Below are 24,967 nucleotides of genomic sequence, written 5' to 3' on the forward strand. Positions count from 1 at the left end.
TGCATGTGGAAGGATTTGGCCTGAGCTGAGGAAGAGGGGAGGGATGAGAATCTGCAGTGTGGCAGACCCTTACCCAATTATTCTATGGCATCATTTGATACTAAAGTTACTCCAAACTTTGAGGGTTCAGGAGCAGTCCTTCCTTTCCAGGATGTCATATAATTTCGAGACAGTTTTTCTTTTAAAGCTTCGAATTTGTCCTGCTATCAAAAAAGGAATCTGAAGTCCCCATTTACTTCAGCTGAGTGTGGTGTGGCCCCTTGAGCCGCCGCCTCTGCCATGCACATGCTGTAAACCCTGTGGCGCTGCCAGCACCCACCGCTTGCGCAGAGATTCTGTCTTCAAACAGGCACTTTGTGGTCTCATTGTGACTGCAGCTCCCTGGTTTGCCTTGAGTTCCCTTTCCTGGCTTCTGCAGAGCTGGTTGATGAACTACCTAGGCTTTATCACTGTGGCCAGCTTCCTCAGTGATGGTACATGTCCCATTTCACACCTTTGCTTTCATACATGTTGTGCTGTCAAGAATAATTGTTAGTTTTAAACCGGTGCCGAAAGCAGCAACAGGCATTCCAAAGGGATGCACAGGATGAGCTAGTGACAGCAGCCACTTGGCATTTCCAATCCTGTGGTGTAAAAGGGGATGTGTTCTAAGTATTTTGACTTCTTGAATCTCTTGTGGTTTTGTCAGGAATACAATTGACATATCAGGATATGTACGCACAATCTCTTATTACTGTTTAAACTTAGAAAACAATACCATATCCTGTGCCAACAGGACTACTAAGGGCTATGCAAAATTATTTGTCAGCTCTTTGAAATACCTTTCCTTTTCTGGATAATAAAAACACCATTTCTCCAGCAGCTTCTACTTCTCTGTCTTTAAACAGCTGTGTGAATCAGGTTATTCACCCATGACTACAACCAAGTCCTAGCTACAAGTGCGTGGTTCCACAAAGTATTTCTGCATTATAATTTAACTTCCCTGGCTGTAAAAACAGTGTGTGTTTTTTAAAAGTCTTTTCAACACTTGTCAGTATGTGACCATACTAATGCAATCCTTTGCAATCAACAGGAATTTATTAAAGCACCTTGATGTCAAACCAACTTTTTTTATACCTTGCACAACAAGAAGTGATGACTTCTTCATTTACAGAAGCCAAATAATGCTCACAGACTATACAGACTAGAGGCAAATCTTTATAATCTCTTTATCACACAAGACTTTAAAAAACTTGGGTGCAAAGTAGCATAAAGGCAATGCCATTTTCTGAACCTAGAGTGTTTATGCTAAAAGTGCAATAGGATACTATAGGAAATGCAAATGCCTGTTAAACCATAAGTGACAACCTTAACGAGGGACTGTTATGCATACAGCATGAAAAGTTATTTAACTTAATACCTCCAGTTCAGGTTTCAGCCTTGAGTACTCTGCATATTCTTCTATTTGTGCCTAACAATGTTGAACAGCATTTGATACTTTTGGGATCATTACAGTGTCAACTCTCCCATCTTGGCCAACTGCAAATTAAATTCTCTGTAGCTGTTTCCTCTGTGGTCCCAAATGGATGAAATTGTTGCACAGCTGAGTAAGGCCCGGGGCCAGTTATATCCAAAAATTGAAAACTGCTTTGGCAATTTCAGCCTTCATGTCTCTGAAGGAGACAGGGAAGGAGGGCCTTAGTGTGGAGTGTGGGATCACAACAGCCATAGTGGTGACAAGGTCTGCTAGTGCCCATGAAGTGTCAGGCTCACTCCTAACATAGAAAGACACTTCAAAAATATGGCATTTTAGGGTGGAACCCTTCCCATTTTCCTCTTTCTATAAGCACAGCCTGGAGGCTACAGCTGCCTGCACACTGGTGTGAGCTGTGGGCCATCTCTGGTTCCACCTTGTTCATAGGGCAGTTCAGAAATGCCCCAGGGCTGAAGCTGAATGCAGAAATTCATACACCCAGCCCGTGTCTTTGGCACCAGTTACAGTCATGCTGGCCCTACAAATCCTAAAATAGTTTCCAACCCTGTGAGGTGAAAAGCAGCACTGGGGATGCCCTGAGGATATGGAGCGCTGGGGAAAGTAAAACAGCTCTGGTCTTTCTCAGGCCAGGAGTTGTTGAGACCATATGTCCTACTTCCCATTCCAGTGACTGTGCTTTGATGCCCAAAAGTAGGCATAACCCTCCAACCTGTTGCTCATCCATGTTTCAAAGCACCAGTGAGCCCCAGCCCACCTTATGGAGAGAACACCATATCTTGTATACTTTGCAAACAAACCAAGAGGGTTTTAGGATCTACCATTTCTCCAAACCCCTTGGTACTGGCAGCCCAGTGATGGTGATGCCTGTCTTACTCTGTAGTGGTGGGACTGGGACTTGAGGGGCCTGTTTTCTGCAGAGGCTTTGTGGGGAGCCTGGCAGCTCAGACCAGCAGCTCTGTCGGCCACTGAGAACTGGCAGCAACTTCTGCCCCTGAACATTAGCATCCTCTGTAGGTTCTCTGGGCCAGTCGGGCAAACAGGTTGAAAAGGCTCTGGTTCCAATAAGTCATAGAGAGAACACAAACAGAGGCATCAAAATGTCCTTCACAGGCAGAATGGCTGTGAAATAGTTTGTACAGGCATAACTAACTGAACTTTCACATCACAAATATGACCCAGGAACAAGTCACTATTTTTCAGGGGTACCTCTAGTCTTTGCATTTACTTACAGCCATGCGAACTGCCTAACAGTGAAAAGCACACTCTGGTAGAGACAGGAGTGAGATCCATCCTGGATGTCAAATACAGATGTTACAAAATCCCAGAATGGTTTTGGTTGGAAGGGACCTTAAAGTTCCAACCCCTTGGCCATGGCCAGGGACACCTTCCACTAGACCAGGCTGCTCAGAGCTCAACAACCGTTTTCTCAACAGCAACACCTCCTTCCAGCCCACCAGCAACAGACTCCAGCGTTTCCACTGGCTTCTGCCCACCAAATGCCAGTCCTCCTAAGGAGGATGTGCCCTGAAAGAGGTGGGTGTCAGTGGCTTATCTGTCAGCAGTTTATCAGAGTGAAAACAAACAGGGAAATTCTTCAGGTCCAGGAGGAGAATGGAGGAAACCCAAGATTCACATCAGTTTTAGAAGTGCTGAGGGACTCCTCGTTAGGAAAACAACAGACCAGTCAGCCTGGGGTAGGGCTGCAGATCTGGGACTCAAACTGAACAGGTAGGAGGTACACTCAATAGGCTGACCAGGAAACTGCTCCTCACAGAAAACAAATCTTCCCTGTAATCAATCAGATGTAGTCATGCCTGACTGGAGCTGATGTTTCTAATATTTTTATTTTTTTTTTTAATTAGATTATCGTTGCTTTTCCTTCTCTGGATTTGTTCTGTGTTTTGTTTTACTTGTGTGACTTTTGCCATTATACAAACTTAAAACAACAATTTCTTCTTTTGTCTTATGCTCAGCATACTGTGCAACTCACTTCACTGGGACCACAGAGCTCCAAATTGATGAGACAGGCATGAACAAGAAAATGAGGACAAGAGCAACCCCACTGTGTTTGCTTCAAGCCCTGTCACCACAGCCACTCTGCTAAAAAGTGACCTAGAACTGCATGTTAGGACCAAACTGTGGTTTCCAATTCTAGAAAGGAAAAGCCTTTATAAAGCAGGTGCCAAGATTTTGAGCCTATTAGCTGGTTTTCTATTGCCTTTCTGGGCACGGTTGAAATTTCTGTCATTAAAAATGTTTTTTTATTTGGAGGTGGTGGTGGGAGAAATATCTTTTTTTAAATTTTTAACACTAAAACAAAAATCCCAAGCCTGGTCCTGGTCTCCTTCATTATCCAAACCCAAACTCATTATCTCTCTCCCACTTGAAGTGAGTATATATATTCTATGCATGCTAAAATAATCAGGGGCCAATTTTTAAGTACTAAAAGAAGTTTTACAGTTATGTTACATTTGACTGAAAGGAGAAAAAACAAGTATTACAGTAAGAAAATGCTTCAGAGGAGTGAGCAAAGGACTGCAGCAGGCTAGAGCCCCTCACATGTCCTCCTCAGTAATTTCTTCCCTCTATTATCACTCAATGTTTTCTGTCACTTCACTTTTTGTGTTCTCTGTTATTTAAGTTAATGTTTCCTTACCAGCCTTTCCCCAAAAGTAAACACAAGCATATCATTGTAGAATTAGCACATAGTGGTGGTCTTGCAAGTTTTACATACCGTGTATGCACATGAACAGAGCAGTACTTGTGTAGAGGGAAACGGCTGTTATGAAAGGCACTGATAGAGCTGGCAAAGGAGGTTTTTGAAATAAGGGTCCATCTGAGATTTAACACATCACTAAAACTCTGGTGGCATTTGCTACCAAGATATACTTCAGGTATTTGTTTGCGATACCTCTTCCCTCCCCTTGGGTCTGTCCACACTCTCTGCCAGTGTGTCAGGCCAAGGCCTCAAGGCCAATTCCTGGACAGGACTGTGGTCCTGCACACTAATGAACATTACTAAGCCTGTGAAGTTGGTGCAGGTGTTCATGGGTGAAAAGCTATTGCAGTTTGACCCACCTGGTGGTGTGTTGCATTGGAACAAGCACAAATCAATTTTAATGCATTTCTAGCTGCATGGGAAAAAAAATTACAAAGTTGTTTTCTTTCAAATGCCTGCTTCTCACACAAGTTTTTCCATCAAGGATTTAAAACCACACTCGTAGCCTTTGTGTAAGCAGTTCCTATTAACCAAGCTACAAACATGAAAGTGCAGAAAAAATTGAACAAGTAGACAGGACAGAAAAGTTGAATGAGCATTGGCTCTTCTTATTTTAATGAAGAAATATTTCAAGTTAATATCAGTGCATATTTAGAAATAGCATGTGATACTCCCAATGCCAAATACAACAGCAAATTACAGTTTCAAAACTTTATAAATGAATGGCAAGGAAAAAAAAAGATTAACAGAGAGGATAAGGTTCAAAATAAACATCCTGTTTGTTTGCTGCACTGTGTCAATTATATTCCTGGTACTTACACAGCAAGAGTGATCCAGTATTTCATGGTAATTAGGCTCTCCAAAATAGCAGTTATTTTCCTACAAATGAATTAAGCGGTTTGCATTTATTTTTGATGTATAATTAAATGTTATTCTTAGCTGTTACAAAGAAATTTAGTCATGTCAGAGTAAAATTTCATTCCATGACTGAAAAAATCACACTAACATAGGAACACTGCCTTCTGGTTATACCCACTGGTAACAGTCAGCTGAGAATAGGAAGAACTACGTGTAAGCACATTTGGCTGTTACATAAAATGGCTTTTTTTTTTCTGTTTCACAGCCTCATAACAATACTGTTTTTCAACATTGTTCCCAGTCATTGTTTTTAAAATGGTTCATCAACATATCCTGAATCAATCACCGATATAAATAACTCCAGTGACAAAATCCATTATGAAAGGACACAGAACTTCAAACTGAAAGTTGTACTGAATGATTTTAAGGTGGAACTGTAATAACTGTAATTACTCTATAAGGTTAAAAAAAAAAAAGAAAACCACACAGTAAAAGCTGTATCTGTAATTAACTGGCAATGATAGAATCTGAAAAACTGAGATGTAATTTTAAGAGATGTCTAATTCACAATGGACTGTAAAGTAAGACAAATCATACTGAAGCTAGAGAGAGATGCACATTTAAAGCTTGCAAGTGTTATATAAAAATATTTTCTAGTTCTTTCATTTTGATACAAGGAGTCCAATTCCCTAATGGAAGAAGATAAAATACATCCTCTTTCCTACCCCATTGCTGTACATATAGACTGTTCCCTGGATATCAGGAAATGGCTTTTCCCCAACAAAAATACCAGCCTTGGGAATCGCAGACTTTCTGATAGTCAGGGTTTGTTGATTTTGCTTTTTAAAGTATACTTTCAAGCAGGTGAAATACTGACAGGATATGCATTTTGTTCACTACTAGTCTACTGTGCAAATCTTATACATTGACCCTGTAACTTCAATCCAGCTGCAGTCTGCATCACCTAGAATGACTGTGAATCTTACTGTGATACTACAGCATGGAGATGACTGCCAGGTTATGAAATATCAGGCTAAATCAGATTAGTGGGAAAGGCACATGCTTGGGATTTAGCAGGAACACCTGAAGGTTCCTTGTTACCGTACCCTTACGCTCCTGGAGTTACAATAATTCTGTGCACTACCCAAACAACAAAGTTTGCTTCCAGAAAATTGTGAGGTAACAGGAAACTTCTGCTTATGGCACGTACACATGAAAGGTCTGTGAGTTCAGCTGAAACACTTGAGGTGGTAGGGATAACAGACACAAGGGAGGCTACAGTCTGGTTAGGCCAGAAACAAAAACTTAACATTTTGTTATACCACGTACATTCCTTTTATGCACAAACACAAGGTGCGCAAAATAAACTGTTTGCTCAGTACAATTTAATGTTTTGCATATGTAAAATAATCACCTAATACTGCAATATAATCAAAAATCATGCACTAGATAAACAGAGCTGCTTCCCCATGAACAGTAGTTCTCGGGAACATTTTATTCTGCTTCAGGTAACATCTCATGATTTGCTAGCTTACGCAGTCCCTTTTAAAGAACACAGTATTTAGCTAAAACTGAAGAGCAAAATTAAAAAAAAAAAGAAGTTTTGATTTTATTTGTGATACAGCTGGGACAGATGCAACTGAGCTGCTGCAATGCACGAAAGAACAATGAAAATTCAACATGAATATCAGAAGAATAAATATATACTCTAAATTAAGCTCTGTAAATACATTCACACGTCCACTTAAGACACCCTTATGCATAATTCATACTTCTTCAAATCTGCAGAGAGAGATGGATGTTAGTTCATGGGGAAAGCAATTTATCATATGATTCAGTTTATCTGTCATTATTCCAGCAAAAATCAGTAGCAAATCTGAAAATCTACATTACTTTTCCCCAGACCAACCACACAGAGGCTTAAGTCACAAAATCTATTATTTCCAATATTTTACCAATAAGGCTTTATTTACACTTTTTTTTCTATAAAGTCAGGAAAAGGTTTGGTGCAATGTACAAGAAAAGACTGCACATTTCACCAACTGGAGACTAACATCTGCTTATGGTTTAATGCTAACCCAGAGGCAGCCAATTAAAGTCCCATATATCCATGTTTTTACATAAAGTTTCCTTCCAGATTCTGTCAGAAGCATACTAGCAGTCAGGCCACCTAAAAACAGCAAAGATGGCAAAGTTTTCTTGAGGCTTAGTTTGGAATGAACACTTTTTCCAGGGAATTTATTTCTTCTTTTAGAATCCTTTGCATCATAAAATTCTATTAGTAACCTAAAAGCAGAGAAAAGGAGATGGTTAAAGTCATACAGGAGTGTAAGGCATTTTAAGCACCTTACTTTCCTCCAGTAACTGCTTCTAATCACACGTTATTTAACAAAGCAAGATCTTAGGGAGGCGGTGGTCCTTCATCCTGGAGACATGACCTGCCCAACGCAGCTGTGTTCTCATCAGCATGGCCTCAATACTTGTGATAGCTGCTTGCTCTAGAACAGATGTGTTGGTGACATAGTCTGACCAGTGGATGTTTAGAATTGTACGGAGGCAGCGTTGATGGAAGCGTTCTAAGAGACGCAGGTGGTGGCGGTAGATGACCCATGATTCAGATCCATATAAGAGAGTAGACAACACTATGGCTTTGTAAACACTGATCTTGGTGCTTTTCTTCAAGTGTTTATTACGCCATACTCTTTTATGGAGTTTTCCAAAAGCACTATATGCCTTTGCTAATCTGTTGTCTATCTCTCCGTCAATCTTACCGCCTCCCTAAGATCTTGCTTTACGGTGAACTTGCCACCGGCTGCCGCAAGAGAGGAGCCCCGAAGAAAAGATACAAGGACTCCCTGAAACAACATCTCAGCCTTGGCCATATTGATCACCATAACTGGTCTACTCTGGCCTCAAATCGGGAGGCCTGGAGACACACCATCTATAACGCAGCTGATGCCTTTGAGAAAGCACGCAGGATCACCCTCGAGGAAAAAAGGCAACGCAGAAAGAACCGTGTATTGCAGAATACACCATCTAAGGAGTCTTTCTGCTGTGCCTTTTGCAATCGGATATGTCTGTCACGGATTGGCCTCATAAGCCACCAGCGTGCCTGTAACAAATGTGGATAGAGCCTTCCCAAATCTTCGTTCGCGAAGCCCAGCCATGATGATGATGATTTAACAAATGATCTCACCATGTGTAGCAGCTCATCTGTAGCAAGTTGAAACAATGACTACACCTTATGAACATGTTGCGTGTCAGAGTACTCAACCTGAACGCTTGTAAGCAATAAAGGTATATTTTCCTTGGGGACTAATTTTAACAGTGAAATTGAAAAAGAAATCCTTTTCATTCAGCATTTAGCATAAAAGCCCATAGCACTGAGCAGTATTGTAGGACAAAACAACACACAGATAATCACTGAACACCCAAGGAAGAGGAAAAACATCTTCATAAAATAAACTAATAAATAACAAGGGCTCACAAGACACTAAATACATCAGAAGCTAAACATGCAGGAGTAAGATGCTACACCACTGGTTTAGTGGTAACTTTTTTCCTCCTACTTTTAAAAACCTTTAATAAATGGATCTGGAAATTCTGGGGTTTTAACTATCCCTAAATTTGCCTGACAGATTCCTTTGGTCCCAGGAAAGATGTTCCAGTGAACAAGAGCTTACAATGAGACAGAGACAATCAGGGTTCAGTTTTGCTTGTCTTCACCAGACAACTAAAGGGACAGACACTGGGCAGTCTTTTATTTTATGTATCACCTCCTTGTCTATATAAATTAAATTCAGACTTTCTTCCTTTCTAAAGTGAAGAAAAGTTTTTTAGTGATTTTAAATGTCTAAGACACTTTAGTAACAGTGCCATGCTTACAGATAGTCATGTTAACTTTTACATGAATTCGAAGTTCACAGGAGAAATGAATACATTTTTTACTTCCATGGAGTGTGAGATTGGCAGAACAATTTTAAAGCATTACATAACTGAAGCATCAGGGAAATTTCTGTCTCACATAAAGTATTCAAAGATTTAGAAAGTAAACAGATGCAGCTCCTTAAGTTGGACTTAATGGCAAATAAAACCATCATCTCTCAAACAATATTTAAATCCCACACTGAGGTACAAAGTCCTTCCAGAGAACAAGGTCCCCTAGGATCTGCTGCATATATGCTCACTAGTGAGCTTATCTGGAGATGCTGGAGGGAGCCAGGCACTTTAGTTCTGCCACAATTAAAAAATGGACAAATGAAATTTCTACTTCACCTTGTTTCCCTAGTGAAGGTAGGGATTTTAGGGTTAATTGTGTTTTTATCCAGTTGATGTCTGGATGAAAAACATGTAAACAATTTTGGCAGAAGAGATTAGATCAAGACCTGCCTTTAACTCCAGCTTAAAACTGACTACAAGGAGAGAATCACACTGCTTTTTTTTGCTTGCCTACCACAGGCATCTTACATTCTTGGCTATACAGGACTCAACTACAAGCAGATAAACGGAGAGTATTCAAATGAGTCTTGCCTGGAACACAAGACTCACACCTCTTCAATCTAAGGAAGGTCAAAACCCCAGGAATCCCAACCTCCTGAGCAAAAGGTTTAAGCAGAAGGTTCTGATACGTTATATGCACAGGAATACCAACATCACCCTCTCTTCAGAGAGCCTTAAAGCTGGTACTGCTGGTAACACAGAAATCAAGGGTGTATCTGTTAATACAAAAGAAAGACAGATTGTTGAAACAGGAAGTTCTACATATTTCTACTCACTTATCCTTTATTTCAAAACGTTCATGAAGCCACCTTCTCATATACATCTGCTCTTCTGGAATGTCCTTTAGCTCAATTCGGTCAATGAAAATATGAACTCTTGGGCATTCCTTACAAAGAAACTCTAAAAAGAGAGCAAAACAACAGAACTGAGTCACAAAAACACTATAGGGCATTTATTTGTCTAAAATACACTAACTAAATTGGTCTGTGCGTGCCTTGGAAGCCTAACTTCAGTGCTCAAAAGCCTCCCCTCCTTACGTTCAGATCCTGAGCACTTTGCTGAACTTAGAAACCACCTGGCCTACACACTTCAAACAGTGGACCATTGTAGGAGCAGGTGTTCAGCGAAAGGCCCCAGAGATCACGTGCAACATGGAAGAATTGTCCTAAAATACACCCTGCTAACTGTAAAATGCTGTGCTTGAAAACATTATGCTCTACCTCAGCAGCAATCTACTCATTCAGTAGTGTGGGATGCAGTAACTTTGATACTGTAGTTATCCATCCTGCAATCTTGTTAGTAGTCCTCTTTGCTTGCCCTTTTTAAAATCTAAATTTTCTTTGCTCCTGGATTGGAATTACAGTGATTTCCCAAAGCATCTCCAGAAGAAAGTATGCTTCAGTTTAAGCAATAATCTATAATTACAAAGTAAAACAGGGCAAAAGACTCAGAAAAAAATGATCTTTCTATTTTTTATCCCTTCATTTTTCTTCTGCCTTACAAAGCTCAAGACAGCCCTATTGTAATTCCCCTCCCCCATTTCCTCAATTTGTCCCTAGAAAAATTTACCAAGCAAGCATTAATGAAAAACAAAACCCCATTACTCAAATAGCCTTGTGAGATTTCTTACAACTAATAAGTGGTAAAAATACTGTGCATGACTATTGTGATATACTGCATATTGTAAAATACTATGCTTATTGTAACCACTGTGAAATCCTGTGCAGTGTGTATTGGTAACCATCTGCATTTACCAGTAGCAAGCGGTGCTGCAGTAACCATGACATCTCTGTACAGAGAGATGCATGATGTGAGGATGGAAGTCTTCAGAAATTTGGACAGTTTTCATATTTTGGAAATGGACCAAAAGTGCCTTCCTACAATACAGACAAGCAACAAATGTAACACAGAGAGGGTGGTCCCTTTAGGTTGTTGACATGTTTGGACAGCAGTGCAGATGTACAGAAGACTTTGACCCGTAACTGTTAGGGGTATCTTGAGGAATGAATGTGCAAAATAATTGCTGTGGCATGTACATCTTTATTGTTGTCTGCCAAAGCAGATATCCCTGTATTTATTTTTCATCTTTACAGGATTACTGATTTGGAAGGACTTTGTTGTAAAAGCAGTCCTTATCATATACTAGAAATTGCCTTAGGGAATTTTAAAAGCCTGTTCATGCAAATGTGTATGTGTGCTTGCAGAGGGGGAGGGAAGGAGAAGAGATAAAGAGATCACTGAAGTCTTATGGCAGTTTGATGCACAAATCTGTAAGGTGCTGTGTGTGGTTCTGTCTAGAGTTCACGCAAAGAGAGCCCTTCACCAAACTGAACCCAACGTAAAGGGAGCAACACGGCCCTGCACCATCAGCTGGGGAAATGGCTGAGGGCTCCCAGCAGGCACAAGTCAACCTCAGCCATGCAGCAAACACAGCTGGCACCAGAAGGTTCCTGGCAGAACCTTCTCCTAGCTACAGCTATTAGATGACAGGCAAGTTAAGTACTTGGAGTCCAGAACGGCAGTACAGGTAGACATTTTCTTCAGGTTTATGTGCAGTGCTTTTACTAACCACAAAGAAATCAGAGTTCTTTTATCTAAAAGCAGGTTTTTCCTCTTGCTTTAATGAGAAGAAGGGATTTTCCAGGCCTGTTTCTCCAAGGATACTATCCAGGCTCCTACTTGAAGGTCATTGACTATATGATCACCTAAAAGCATACTATTAATATTTTAAAATGACAGATGTATTATCCTTGTCTTAAACGCTTATGATGTTCACTGATGTATAAATCCTCTTTCGAATGGTATTACTATTAAGTGGAACATTCTAACAACATGCAGAACTGTATCTAGAAAACAAATGCCTGGAAGCCAGATGATACAGTCTTTTTTTGCACTAAATTCCTATAAAAAGCATCTATGGTATGCATATTCAGCTAGAGCTCAAGATCCAGCTTTAAAAGATATTTGAAACATTCTGTGCATTTTCTACTGTATGTTTCTTTTGCTTCATAGCACATAGGTTGCTCTGCATAGGAACAAACAAGTCTTTACTGATGTTACTTATAACCTCAGTTATAAATTATTAAGGGAAATTATAAGCCAATCAAAATTCAAGACATAAGTATTTCAAAAGAAACACCTTACCCCCATCCCAAGCTGAAATGTAGCGATTCTACAAATCTGCTTGGACAGCCAAAAACCTCCACAAATACTGAGAGTTGCTGCTCACTTTCTGCCTTGTGCCCAAGTTCCAATTCAAGTTGATTCTTACCACTTCCCACTCTGGTCTTCTTCAAACAATCTAAATTGAGTCTCCCTATGTGAAGATCCTAAAACTTTGTCATAATTTCCCACCTTTGTAAATGCCAATGCTTTCTTCCACAGCCTTACTCTCCCTTGCAGTTTGAGCTTAGTAGAACCTCACTGAAGGCTGTGGGATCTGCTACTGCAGGTGCTCCCCTGGAGAGGGTCATGATTCCCACACATCAGTTCAAGGCCCTTTTATCCAAAGTCTGGGCAACCAGGACATCTGCAGATAATACTGTAATGCATGCAATCAAGCACATCAGGGAATCTGAATAGTCTTTAATTATCCAATTCATATCAGGGTTTAATGCAACTAATCCAACTTTTTTTCCCCAATCTACAATGTCACTGCAATCACATAAGAACACCAGTGAATAAGGACAATATATTGAGGTCGATTTTGAGAAGAAACAGCTGGATTTTATCACCACAACCTCTAAAGGTTAGTGGTGGTCCCATGACTCCTAATTTCACATTAGCTTAACTCCCCAAAGACTTATGCAATTAAGCTAAGAAACAAAATCTTATTGAAGCAATTTATTATGTTCAAATTACATCTAACTTCAGGGACACTAGCCCTTAAGGCCAACATCTTACAGGCTTTTCAGATTCCTAAACTTGCCAGGATTTGTTATAATTAACAGCAGGAACAAGCAAGCCTGAACTTTCCTTCAAGATACAAACCATAAGTGCAAACCATGCGTTACAAGCAAACATTATGTTGGGGACAGCATTAGCCAATCAAGAATTGTGTACCAATTGGGTTAAATTAATGCTAACAACTCGTGTGGGAGCCAAGTGGATTGACTTTTGTGTAGGAGATAATTTCCTAATAAAACTTTCTATCTGGCTAAATAACAGATACAAGCACAGAATGTTTATAAAGCTTCTAGTGGCCAACCACAGCAGAAGGAAGGAATTGAAAATAATAAGGTGGATTGAGCATTTTTTTCCCTTAAACTGTGACACTGTGTCCTTCCTTCTGTGGGACAGGTTTCACACTAACACAGGGCTGAAGGATTCAGTGCAGAACTAGGATTAATGAATGAGGTGCAGCAGTCTCCAGGAAAGGAATTGGATTCACAAGATTTTTAATTGCAAACCAGTGTTTGGAGCTTCCACAAAATTCTAACAGTTCTCAACTCCTCACCTTCAGAAGCCAATTAATTGTTTGGAATTACCAGGGAAACTGAGGGAAAAGAGAAGCTCCAAAGCATAGACGTATCTTAACCGAAAAGGGACATACAAATGGCCTCAGACCACCTTCCCCTTAATACTACCACAGAGGTTCATTCCACCACTCCAAACTATTTGCCTTGCCCCTTAAGAAAGTTGTGACAGTGGCATTACACTTAAGCAGATACTCCAGTTTTCAATTACTAATGAGGTCTATTTTTATATGCACTTTAAATACGACGGCAATAAAGTAGCTCAGATTTCAACCTCTTACATTGGCTCTTTTACTGCAATGTAATTATTGCCAAGTCCTTCAAAATTAAGAAAGGACAAACTGAAACCTGACATCATCGTGTTCACTTAAACAGTCCACAATTCTCTCCTGTTTTAACAGATTTCAGTAATGTTTGTGATAAATTGATAGTGATATCAAAGAAATCTGAAATTTGAATAATGTATATTTACTCTAACTAGCCTTTCAAATGTTTAAAAGTATGTCTCTTCAGTAAGAGAACATTGTGTGTTGTGGTGTGTATAGTTTTACAGGCAAACCCATGACAGCAAAGACATTCCTCTCTGAACTGTAGATGCTTTCTTCTCCACTTTTTAAATTTTCATTAGACAGGACTTTAGTGTTTAGCTACCAAAGCAGTTTGTAAAATATCTCCTCCTCAAAGAAAAAAATCCCATCTCTCTACTTCCATTTACTTTGTACACCAAATTAACAATCAAACAGAAAAACAAACACAAATTTAAGTGCTGCATTGTTTCTCCGCCTTGTGTGTTCCATCACCTCAAGTTGAGCTGACAGGAAACTATTTCACAACTTGCTCTAACAAAATAAAGCAGTGGTACAGCAAAGTGGCACCAGACAGGAAAGCAAACATCCAGGGCCAGCAAAGGTTGCTCAGAGGAGTTAACTTGGGCAGCAGTGGAGGAGCAGGATGCACCAGTACCTGCAGGTACTGCTGATGTAGGGAAGCATGCAGGGGGTGTTGTGCAGGCTTGACTGAAGTTCACGGCCAGGAGGGAAGCCTGGGACCTGAGGAATAGCCCTTTCAGGAATACTGCCAATCCTCTGTGCAAGGCCCGCCATGCACACAGAGATCAGAGCCTCCATGCATCCAGAAGGGGCATGGCATAAGGAATAAGTGACTTAAGGGCTGGAGGATGTTCTGAGGTGAGAAACAGGATGCACCTGAATCATTATGAAGCTGCAAAAACTGAAAAAGTTAGAGACTGTCTGGACTGGCAGTTAGGGAAGGCTGAAGGTCAGGAAAAGCAGCCTGTTCATAGGGATGTGGCATGAGGTGGATGTAGATAAAATTCAATGTGAAGGCAAAACTCAGAAGTTTACCAACACACATGTAGCTGTGTACCAACAAAATATGCCTAAATATGAAGACAGAACAAGAATTACTGGCACCAAGAGATCACTCCTGTAAGGCAAGTATCCAGGAGCCTTGCAGGAGCATGCAATATTACCAGGCTACCAGATTTCTAGGAATGACAGAAGAGGATTTACAAGTAAGGGAATAGTACTGTGCATGAATATATAAAGTATAATAGCTTTCTATAATAAGAAGACAGAAGCACAATGAAATCCTTTTGCATGGAAATCTTAGGCTCTAATAAAATATATATTAGATAAATATATTAAATGACTTCCCAATAAGTTTTATAATAGTAAGCAGAAACTGTGAAGCCAGACTAAGACCTGCAAGTTCAGGACTGACAGCAGGAGTGTGAGATTTCGGCTTATTGAATTGCATCGATACTTCATCTGAATGAGTGGGGAAAAAAACCCAAAGTAAACCCAAACCAAGCCAACCAACTGGATAAAAACATCAAAGGAAAAAAAAAACCAACAAATTGTTTCCTGGAACAACTAGTAACAAAACCCACACGAAAAGATGCCACTTCTGGTGTGGTCTTGAGTGGTGCACAGTGTTTGTAAGAAGTGCTCTGGAACCACAATACAATTAATTTCAGTGTTGTAGAGAAAGAATCTGCACAGAAATGCAGAATTTTGGGGGGTTGGCCTCTTCTCCCAGGCAACTAGTAATAGGACAAGAGGAAATGGCCTAAACTTGTACCAGGGGAGATTCAGGTTGGATATAAGGAAAAACTTCACCAAAAGAGTCGTTAAGCATTGGAAGAGACTTGCCCAGGGAAGTGGTAAATTCACCATCCCTGGAAGTGTTCAAAAAATGAACAGACATGGCACTTTGTGATATGGTTTAGTGGGCATGGTATTTGGTCAATGGCTGGACTTCATGATCTTAGAGGGTCTTCCAGATTTAATGATTCTGTGTATTAAAGGAATTATGTAATGAGAGGAAAGGCAAAGCGTCAAAATACCCTAAAAGAAACAGTCCAAAAGAAGGCAACCTAGAGACTGGTAAAAAAACCCCAGAACACTAAATACCAAACCCCAGAAAAACTTGCAATAAAAACCCATGTAAAAGACATATAACACTGCAAAAGGAAAAGTCTGCATGGGTCTGAAAAACACCTGTATGGTGTTTTTCCTTAATGGGAAAATTAAGGAGGCTACTACTATACTCCTACCTTCTTTTCCTCCTTGAGGAATGGAAAGCTTGTCCAAACAAGGAAAAACCAAGAAACCACTCATGCCAAATGTAAACATAAACTTAAAAGGACCAAAAAGAAACTTGAAAAATGGCAAGGGTGCTCTATTTTAACTTTTAAAAATATATTAAAAGCAGTAAACCAGCTAGGTCACTGGTGGGACTGCTGGAGGACAAAGGTGTGAAGAGTAGCACTCATGATAAAGTATAAGCCCTTGCAAGAGAAGCTCAGATATTTGCTTGCAATATTTTCCTTGCTGAAACTGTTTGATTCCTGCACCCATTGCATTCTTTGTATCAGATCACTCAAAGGAACTAGATCAATAAGTAAACAGACAGAAAGTATTAGACTAAATAAATAAGTTTGATGTCAGGAAGTCACCAAGACCAGACAGCATTCATCCAAAAGCTCTCAAACTTGGACTTTGAAAACAAAGATGTGTAACGTATCATCACAAACAACCATTGTGCCAGAAAAATGGGGAGTTCCCTTTTACAAATGAAAGCTTTAGAGATGATGCCGGGAAATACAAACTGAAGAGTCTTACATCCCTGCGTAAGATAGCAGGGTCTATAATAAGATCACTAAGCACAGAGATAATCACAGTTTGTTGAAAAAAAATTGGTGTGGATTCTGTAAAGGGAAATCCTGCCTCACCAATTTGCTGGATTTCTACAACAGTGTCAAGGAGCAGGCGGATAAAGGGGATTCACTGGACGTGATATATTTGAATTTTCATAAAGCCTCTGACAGGGTTCCACATTGAAGGCTATTAAAGAAATTAAGCTGCCATGGGATTAAAGGAAATGATGTTTTATAGACCAAAAGCTGCTTAAAGGAGAGGAAGCAAATGGAAGGACTTAAGGATGGAAAACATTCGACAACCAGGGTCCTCCAGGGATCCTTGCTAGGACTGGTTTTACTCTGTGTCATCACTGATGAGTTGAAGAAGGGAGCAAACAGTGAAGTCTCCAGTTTTTCACATTTCTTTCAGAAGATTCTAAGCTCTTATGGGTAGTCAAACACTGGCTCAACTCCAAAAGGACCTCAAAGCTTAACAAACAGGGTGAAAATGGGGCAGCCAAGCTTCAGTGTAAACAAACATGGGGAAAAAAACCCCTAAAACTCTGATTACATGATGCTTAACTTGGAATTGGTGGTTACAATTTGGGAGTTGCTGATCCTTCCCTGAAGCCATCCTCTCAGTTGTGCAGCAGCAGTCCCAAATCCCCCAAATACTGGGCACCACCAGGAAGGACATTGAGAACAGGGCAAAGATACAGAAAAGATTATAAATCCACATTTTAAATATTGTGTGCAGTTCTGATCTCTGTAGCTGAAGGAGGACGTAGCAGACTCAGAGAAGGCCACAGAAAAGACAGAAAAAAGGCCACAGAAAAAGGTTATGACAGCTTAAAAAAATAATATATATATATATAAATCCTGAAGATAGCAGTTCAGAAATATAGCTCCACAAATCCTGCAAATTCAAGGGTAAATCATCACTTGTCTGTACCTTCCTGAAGATGTCCAGATCTAAAGAATCTTTTAAAGTTATTATTAGAATGTGGTACATATAGTTTTCTATACAGATATTAGCACTGGAGAGCAGCAGTGTCACTTTAAGCTGTCTTGCTGATCCAAGATAGTATTTGATGAAGACCCACAGTACTTGCATATTATAGTTCACTGAAACAATCTTCAAGTGGCTTTAATCTGTTATTCTAACAGATGCACTCTGGCCTTTGTACTGCTCTATAATAATATGTGAATATTGTATGTTGGCCAAGTTAGCAGGAGGTTTCCCACAAAAGCTTAACTGTTTTGATCAACAGGCTGCCAGGAACAGAACCTGGATCAGGTTAGGTCTGTGGATTACATCTAAAGGCTATTCCACGACCAGTAACTGAAAATGAGCAAATTTAGGAGATACCTGTGTCTTCCTCAGAACTTTTTTAAAGTTTCAGAAATAGGGAAAAAAAAAAGTTGAACTATGCAGTTAAAAAAAAATGGCAAGCAAAGATACAAGGAGTGGACCAGTTCAAAACAATGTTCTCTCTAGCAAAAAAACAGGATCTGTTAGGAACTACGCCAGTAGTGCTATATTGATGTTTTTGCCTTTCTTTCAGACAGTCTGTTTTGATAAACAGAGAACAGTACCACAAACAGAAGAAAAGGACCGTGATACACAAAAAAGCAAAAATAAACACAGTCTCTCAAAGCAACAACATATTTTTTGCCAAACCTGACAGTGTGAAGAAATTAAAGTTGTTTTTGTTATCCTCAGGGTTCAGATACACTTTTGCATAAAGATCAGGAGTTCCTCGAGCTGTTGTAAATAAATGCTGCCTGGGGAGTGGAATGCTTCTTCTCACATGTGCATGAGGTCCAGGGTGCAGGGAAACTTTATGAATCTCCGGTGTAAATACTTTCAAGAGCCACTTTGTGTAGCAGAAGTTTTCTGATGATTGTGTGCTTTCAGATCGCAAATTCCCAAAGGGAACCTATGGATGTCTACCTTCAGTAGGAGCTGCTTGGGAATAACTGAGACAAACAAGTCCTGGCCTACACTCAGAGGAACACACACTTGGGGCTTGGAGGGATTTTGCGAGGGGATATTACCCACACCAAGGGGGTGTTATTAATACACAGATGCAGCACCCACAGGTATTTGTGATTTGGAAAAGGAAGAATCATGTAGGTTCGCCTTAATCTTGCATTCCTCCTTAGACATCTGAGTTTGGTTGTTGGTAGAGACAAGAAACTGGGCTATAGGAACTCCAAATACAGTCATCTTTATGTCCTTGTTTTGAGATAGGTAAAGAAACAAAGGTGCTACTCATGCTCAGACTGACTTTCATTTTCTCCGATTCTGGAGTTCTATGAAGAACTACAGCAAGGCTTGAAAACATTCCCCTAAACTGATGCTGCTCTTCAGTGAAATGTTGAACAGAAGTGCAATGATTAACTCTTACAGTATGAAAATACTTTGCATTTACCCAGACTGTCCTTATCTGCAGAATATTGATGCATATGCCCACATCTGTGTTGAAAGTGCCATTTCAAGTAAGTCACCCACAAATTAACAGGCAGGTTTTCATCTTACGCAAACTGCATCTAATATGGAATTACGAGGGGTCTAAAATGACAGATCTAGTCCTAAAGAACAAGTGAAAATGCTTTCAGCTAAAACTGAATGACCATTTACTTACTTTGTGGTACCTGGCGAAATCATGTTATTAAAAAGGTTTTATTTTGACATTTTGCACAAAATAAACCTAGGGTTTTTCCGCTAAAGGAAAAAAGTATGATAGAGTATCAAGAACTGTTAGGGTTGGAAAGGACCTCTGGGGATCATCTAGCCTAAGACCCACAGAACTATGCTGCCAACTAGTGTTGTTATCAAAATTCCTCCAAAAAAATCAATGGAAATTTTACATTTTGAAATATGAAAGGTAGTTATTACTTAAATTCTGCTTGAACAGATGCAGAATGACAGGTTCTTGATTTGAGATTTCCTGTACATACTAAAAAGCGATTGTACACTTGATACAAATTTCACAAGAGCTGATGTCCAGCCTCAGTTCTAATCTACATCCTTTCTTTGGTTACTCTAAAATAAATGACATTTACTTTTCAATATTCTTTCATGCAGTAAGAAAGACAGCTAGCAGAGATCTGAACAATTAGCCATTTCATCACTATAAAACTTACTTCAGACTGTTTTACATTCCTGTTACTGTTTAGGAGCTTAATAATTTAGCTTTTTAATTCTTTCAACCCATCTATAAGCAAATGCTTGTTATCATTCTTTGGATCTTGAAAGACAATGGATGTGATCAAATCTGGGCCACAGTCCAGACAAAAACTGTTTTCTATTCTCCCAGTTGTTTTCTATTCTCTTGTACTTCACTGTCTAACTGGGTCCTAACAAAAGTGCAGTTCTGGAAAAGGGTTTTTTCCCCTAGGGAAGTTAGGCCAGTCTGACCTCCTCAAATTATACTGATCAAAGTGATGTACAGATTTTCAGAAATGCACACATACATATGCTTTCAAAGTGTTTGTTCTGAGACTGATATACCGCAGAGTCAATAATTCTCAGGAATTCCTCTGACTTCTTTAAGACAGAGTCTATATATACTTGCTATTTTTATTCAGTGTTTATCATTGTCACATGCTGCTATTTCACACACTCTTTCATCTACAATGGCCAGATAAATACCATCTGGTTATGCTAAAGCCTTCAGGCAGAATAATAAAGATGTAGATGTGTATATAATGCTCTTTCAGGTGCAAGAATGATAACAGTTCCCATGTCCCACAAGACCTGCCCCTTAACACCAGACCAAGCTGGATGTAAACTCTTAGGACATTTATTCAGCAGGGGGAAAACTAGGATCTCATTCTTTCTTCCCAAAACTTGTTTCTACTTTTAACTTGATGATAGTGTAGTAAAACAGTATCAATAAATTCAGTGCAAGAGTTTCCCCTCCTCCTTTTCCCTTCTAAACAGTTCTTACAGAATTCAGTACCTGAGATGCACTTCAGCTGTGCCTCAGTGCAAATATGATCATTTGCATCTTATTCTAATGACCACAATAAATACTGTCTAGCAGCATGGTCCTCCCCAAGCAGGACCATGACATTCTGCCATTAATGATCTGGACAAGTCATCTTCAGTAGTGAGAGGGGAACAATCTGTGGGAAGTCACTATTCTTTGGAAAGGCTGCCATGTGCTGGAAAATTTCCACTGGAAATGTACCAAGATCCAAACTTGTTGTAAGGAAAAGTAGTCAATAATGAATAAATGGTAGGAAAAAAATTGCATCCATTGGTCACAACTGGATGTGAAGCAACAGCAGAAAGCAACATCCCTGTCTAAAGCTAAACTAACTTTTGTCCCTGTCTAAGACCAATCAAATTTGATCTCTTCTAAAACAAACAACTTGCAGCTGGAAAATGCTAACAAAACATTAAAATGCATAAATAGTGACAAAAAGTTCAACACATTTGAAAGGATATACTATCATAATTTGCCTGCTCTAAAATGGCACCATGTTATCCGGTATGTCTGCTATTCACTGTTGTCCTGATGGTGAATGCCTGTTTTCAGTTGCTAGTATAGTATGCTTTGTTTTAATGTTGTCGAGCAAGTCAACATCATGATAGTTAAGCTTGCTGGCCTAAAAAATAAATAATTCCAATTTTTCAAAGAAAGACTGTTTAAACTAGAGCTGCATATTACAAAATTCGAAATGCAATTCACTTTTTCTTCAGAAGTTCTTTCTCATTTACAGTTTGCTAACACAAGTTATCAGACAAAGCATGATAGCACTCCCCATAATACCTAAAATGTTCCTTTTAACCTGCATTGTTTACTGCTGAAGACAGCAGCCAAGAGCTGATCATGTCCTAGGTTAGTATGGGTTTTTCCAAAAGTGGCACAGGTCCTTCTGAGGTTGAGATTTATAGAACTGAAAGTAAAATGTATTTCAAGAAACACACTATATCTATGTGAAATTCAGATTTCATTCACATGGGAAATGGCATAGTAAGGGAAATGAAGTCCTCAAGTAAAGTTGTGTTTATCAGAAGTTTGTTTTCCATGTAATAAATTTCAATCAGAGTTGCTAGATTCAAAAAGACATGTCAACCTTATCTTTTAAAAATTACCAGGATTGCACTGCCACTTTATTCCGATGAGAATGAAAAACAAAATTCTCAACCAGCACGGACACAAATATGAAGTAATATGTCCTTTTCATGCATGCATAACACATTTTAGTATTGCAAAAAAGCAATAATGCTAAAAAATGTTGAATGCATAAGTATGCCTAATTCAATTCTTGTTATATTTCTGAACAGACCAGTTGTTAGACTTCTGGATAACAAATGGTGAAACGATCTTGATCTCTTATAACAGAAATTGTTTTTCTCCCATTTTGTGTCTGGAGAGCCTAAAAGAATGACAACTATGTTCCACACTGTAATTTATAAAGTGTTCTTAATCTACATAATTTATATTATATGGAATACATGTGACTGCCACAATCACATGGAATGCCCTGGATAGATATATAATTTATCTGCTCTGTAATGGGTAACAACTGGTTGGCTGTACTTCATTCTGTATTACTGCCTTGTATTTAGCCAAGGCCGAGACACTAATTATCCCAGCCCTACCAGTAAGTCTGGCTGAAAGATACGCCTGGACTGCCTGCCATGGAGGCTCCAAAAGGCTGGATGTGGAGTAGCCACCCCAAACCGTCTGATTATTGCTTGACTCCAGACACAAGAAACAGCCAACAGGGAAATTCAGTTTGTTGGTTCCCTTTCCATAATTATATCATGCTTCATGCAAACTTCAATAGGTGAAGAGGTCTTATAAGGAATTTGAACATTTGCCATCTTATCGTTAGGTAATGACATTTTAATAGTTTAATTAACCATCAGGCACTGAGAAGTTCAGTATGAGAATGGCTGTAGCTGCATAATAATTAAGTCATGAAACAAGATATGCTGCAGGGAAGGAGAAACAATCCTATTTGTTTTGAGGGGGTCTTAAGAAGAGTTGGGTGATGGGACAAGAGGGAGACTGCCCAGTTCAAAGGGTACTGTAAAAGAGTCATAAGGCACTTAAAAAATATTTAAAAACTTTAAATAATTGAAATCACTTTGGATACTTAGCCATAAAGAATGTCCATTAGGAACAAACTGTACATAAAGTAAAACCATCCTAAGATCTTACAGTACTATACAAGTGCTAACAATATACAGTGTTAACAGTTTTGTTGCTCACCTATCCAAAAGAATATTAAACAGGGTGAAAATGTAAAAATAGACAATTGCAGAATTTCTAATCACATAGCACCTGGAAGTAGTTCATGTGCTAATGAAGGAGTTACACCTGCTAATGAAGTGACATGGAAACAGCCACACTACAAACTATTTTTAGCAGCAGAAGGAACAAGTCCCAGTGACATTGGGTGAGCCAAGAAGCAAGGAGTTAGCTAAGACATATCCTTCAGGTCCCTCAGTCAACACTTGCTCAAAATTCTGAACAGCTCTGCGGAACTACTGTGGCTTTTTTTTTCCCCCACGTGGTATCAGTAGTGTAAAAGACTCAAAAGTTCCACTTTGAGCCAACTAGCAACAGAAAGTCAGGCACAGACTGAGTAACACATCAACTACAAATGGAAAGAAAGATGATATCTGGCCCTCCAGTAGCAGTGCAGGTAAATGAATTATGTAGAAAAAAAAAGTTATCTACCAAGCATAATAAACAGCAAACCCTGAAGTGCTCTGTCCCAGAGTTTTCCCCTATAGAAACCCCAGCATTTGTTTTCTGGTTAGATTACTCAAGGAACATAAAACTAATTTACCTGATTCTCTTAAGGTGCTGTAGGTGGTTTAAAATACTACAGCAAGTGAAGCCTGCTTCCATAAAACGCTGTTAATTGTTTGTAAGGTCACTGGGTATGTGTAGCAAATTGAAAAACTGCCAGTAAAATACTACTACTACACATTTTCCCTTTAAAATACACATTTCAGCAATTTGATGTACATATGTACCCGTACACATATGTAGCACAGCAGAGGGAATTGAGGATAATGCCAAATCCCAGTGCTAGAAGAAACATGAAGGTAAATGGCACCTGCTGCCTATGGTTCCAAGTTTACTTTGACTCCAAAGACCACTTGCAGAATAGGAATAGGGAAGGGGAGGGCAGGAATGTCACAGGTAACTACAGTAAAGCCTAGAAGAATGACGCCCTACTAAATGATGGTAAGATGGTTGAAGCACTGTGGAGATTACCTTCAGAGCATTACAAAGCACCTGAGGTTGATTCTGTATATGAACAGTTCTGTATATGGCTGTAGCCTGTCTAAAAGACATCAGTCAACTCACCTGTCATAGATGGTGCCAGCTTCCTTTGCCCTTTGTGGTCCACAGTACCTTCATAAGCTACAGTCACATCATACACTGCATCCAGATAGTCTTTCATTGTGTCAATGGCTACATGAGTTGCCTTCACGCGTGGTGTCAGCACATGCTTTAATATAGCAAGTCCTAGAGGGAAAAAAATCAAAAATTACAGTATTTGAAAGGAAAGTGGACTACATTCACAAAAGGAACATCATGCCAAGGAAGTTCAGGCATCTCCACTCAAAACCACAATAGGTTCAATCTCAATTCTCAGTTGAGAGAATGTGCATGTGTGTACACTGCATATGCTCTACTGAACACATGTCGAAGATGAAACAGAAATCCCAAAGGATATTAAGGAGAGGAAGGCTGCTCAACAAAAGAGCCCTTTTTATAGCTCCTGCTCTAGAAGCAGCAATGGTTTTAATGTGGCTCATGAGTGACGAAACAGCACTTCTCTTTACTGTTTATGTGTGCCCAACTGAGGTTAAAAAAAAAGAGCAAATTAGCTGAGAAATACTAAACACACAGGCATCACCTCCTGAAATTCTGCATCAGAAACAGATTTGGCACGTGAGGCATAAGCACAGAGAATTTTAAGCATGCCTAATGCTCATCCAGCATTTTACTTCCCAAGGACAAGCCAATTTAGAGAACATACTGAATCCTAATCTACTCACTCTCCTAGCAGAAAACTTAGCGGGGGGGGGGGGGGGCGGGGAATACAGCACTGAGAACCAAAACTAAGGAGGAAATCTTCTCTGCTTCCCTGCAACAACCTATTACAATTGATTTGGCTACTAACAAATTCATAGTGAGAGAAATCAACTGTTGTCTTTAACTTTTCCAGGCCAAGACACATAGACTGGGTATGACAAGGACAAAAGAACGTCAGGTTTAACGTCACTCTGCAAG

At 39.5% G+C, this 24,967-nt stretch overlaps 1 protein-coding gene and 1 long non-coding RNA gene across 2 annotated transcripts in view; one reads left to right on the plus strand and one right to left on the minus strand.

The window, feature by feature from the left end:
* Positions 1 to 1,333: 1,333 nt before the first annotated feature.
* LOC135412037 (uncharacterized) lies at positions 1,334 to 6,683 on the plus strand. The gene is made up of 2 exons (XR_010429467.1): positions 1,334 to 3,007; positions 3,448 to 6,683. It is a non-coding gene; the product is annotated as an uncharacterized LOC135412037 (long non-coding RNA).
* Positions 4,775 to 24,967, minus strand: part of AGPAT5 (1-acylglycerol-3-phosphate O-acyltransferase 5) — a 55,387-nt gene continuing 35,194 nt past the window's right edge. The window contains exons 6-8 of the mRNA XM_064650356.1: positions 24,035 to 24,196; positions 9,827 to 9,950; positions 4,775 to 7,337 (exon numbers count right to left, since the gene is read on the minus strand). Coding sequence (XP_064506426.1) covers positions 7,112 to 7,337; positions 9,827 to 9,950; positions 24,035 to 24,196 — 512 coding nt within the window. The 3' untranslated portion in view covers positions 4,775 to 7,111. The remainder of the gene's footprint in view (positions 7,338 to 9,826; positions 9,951 to 24,034; positions 24,197 to 24,967) is intronic.

This window comes from Pseudopipra pipra, chromosome 3 (assembly GCF_036250125.1).
Source record: "Pseudopipra pipra isolate bDixPip1 chromosome 3, bDixPip1.hap1, whole genome shotgun sequence".
Classification (NCBI taxonomy): domain Eukaryota; kingdom Metazoa; phylum Chordata; class Aves; order Passeriformes; family Pipridae; genus Pseudopipra; species Pseudopipra pipra.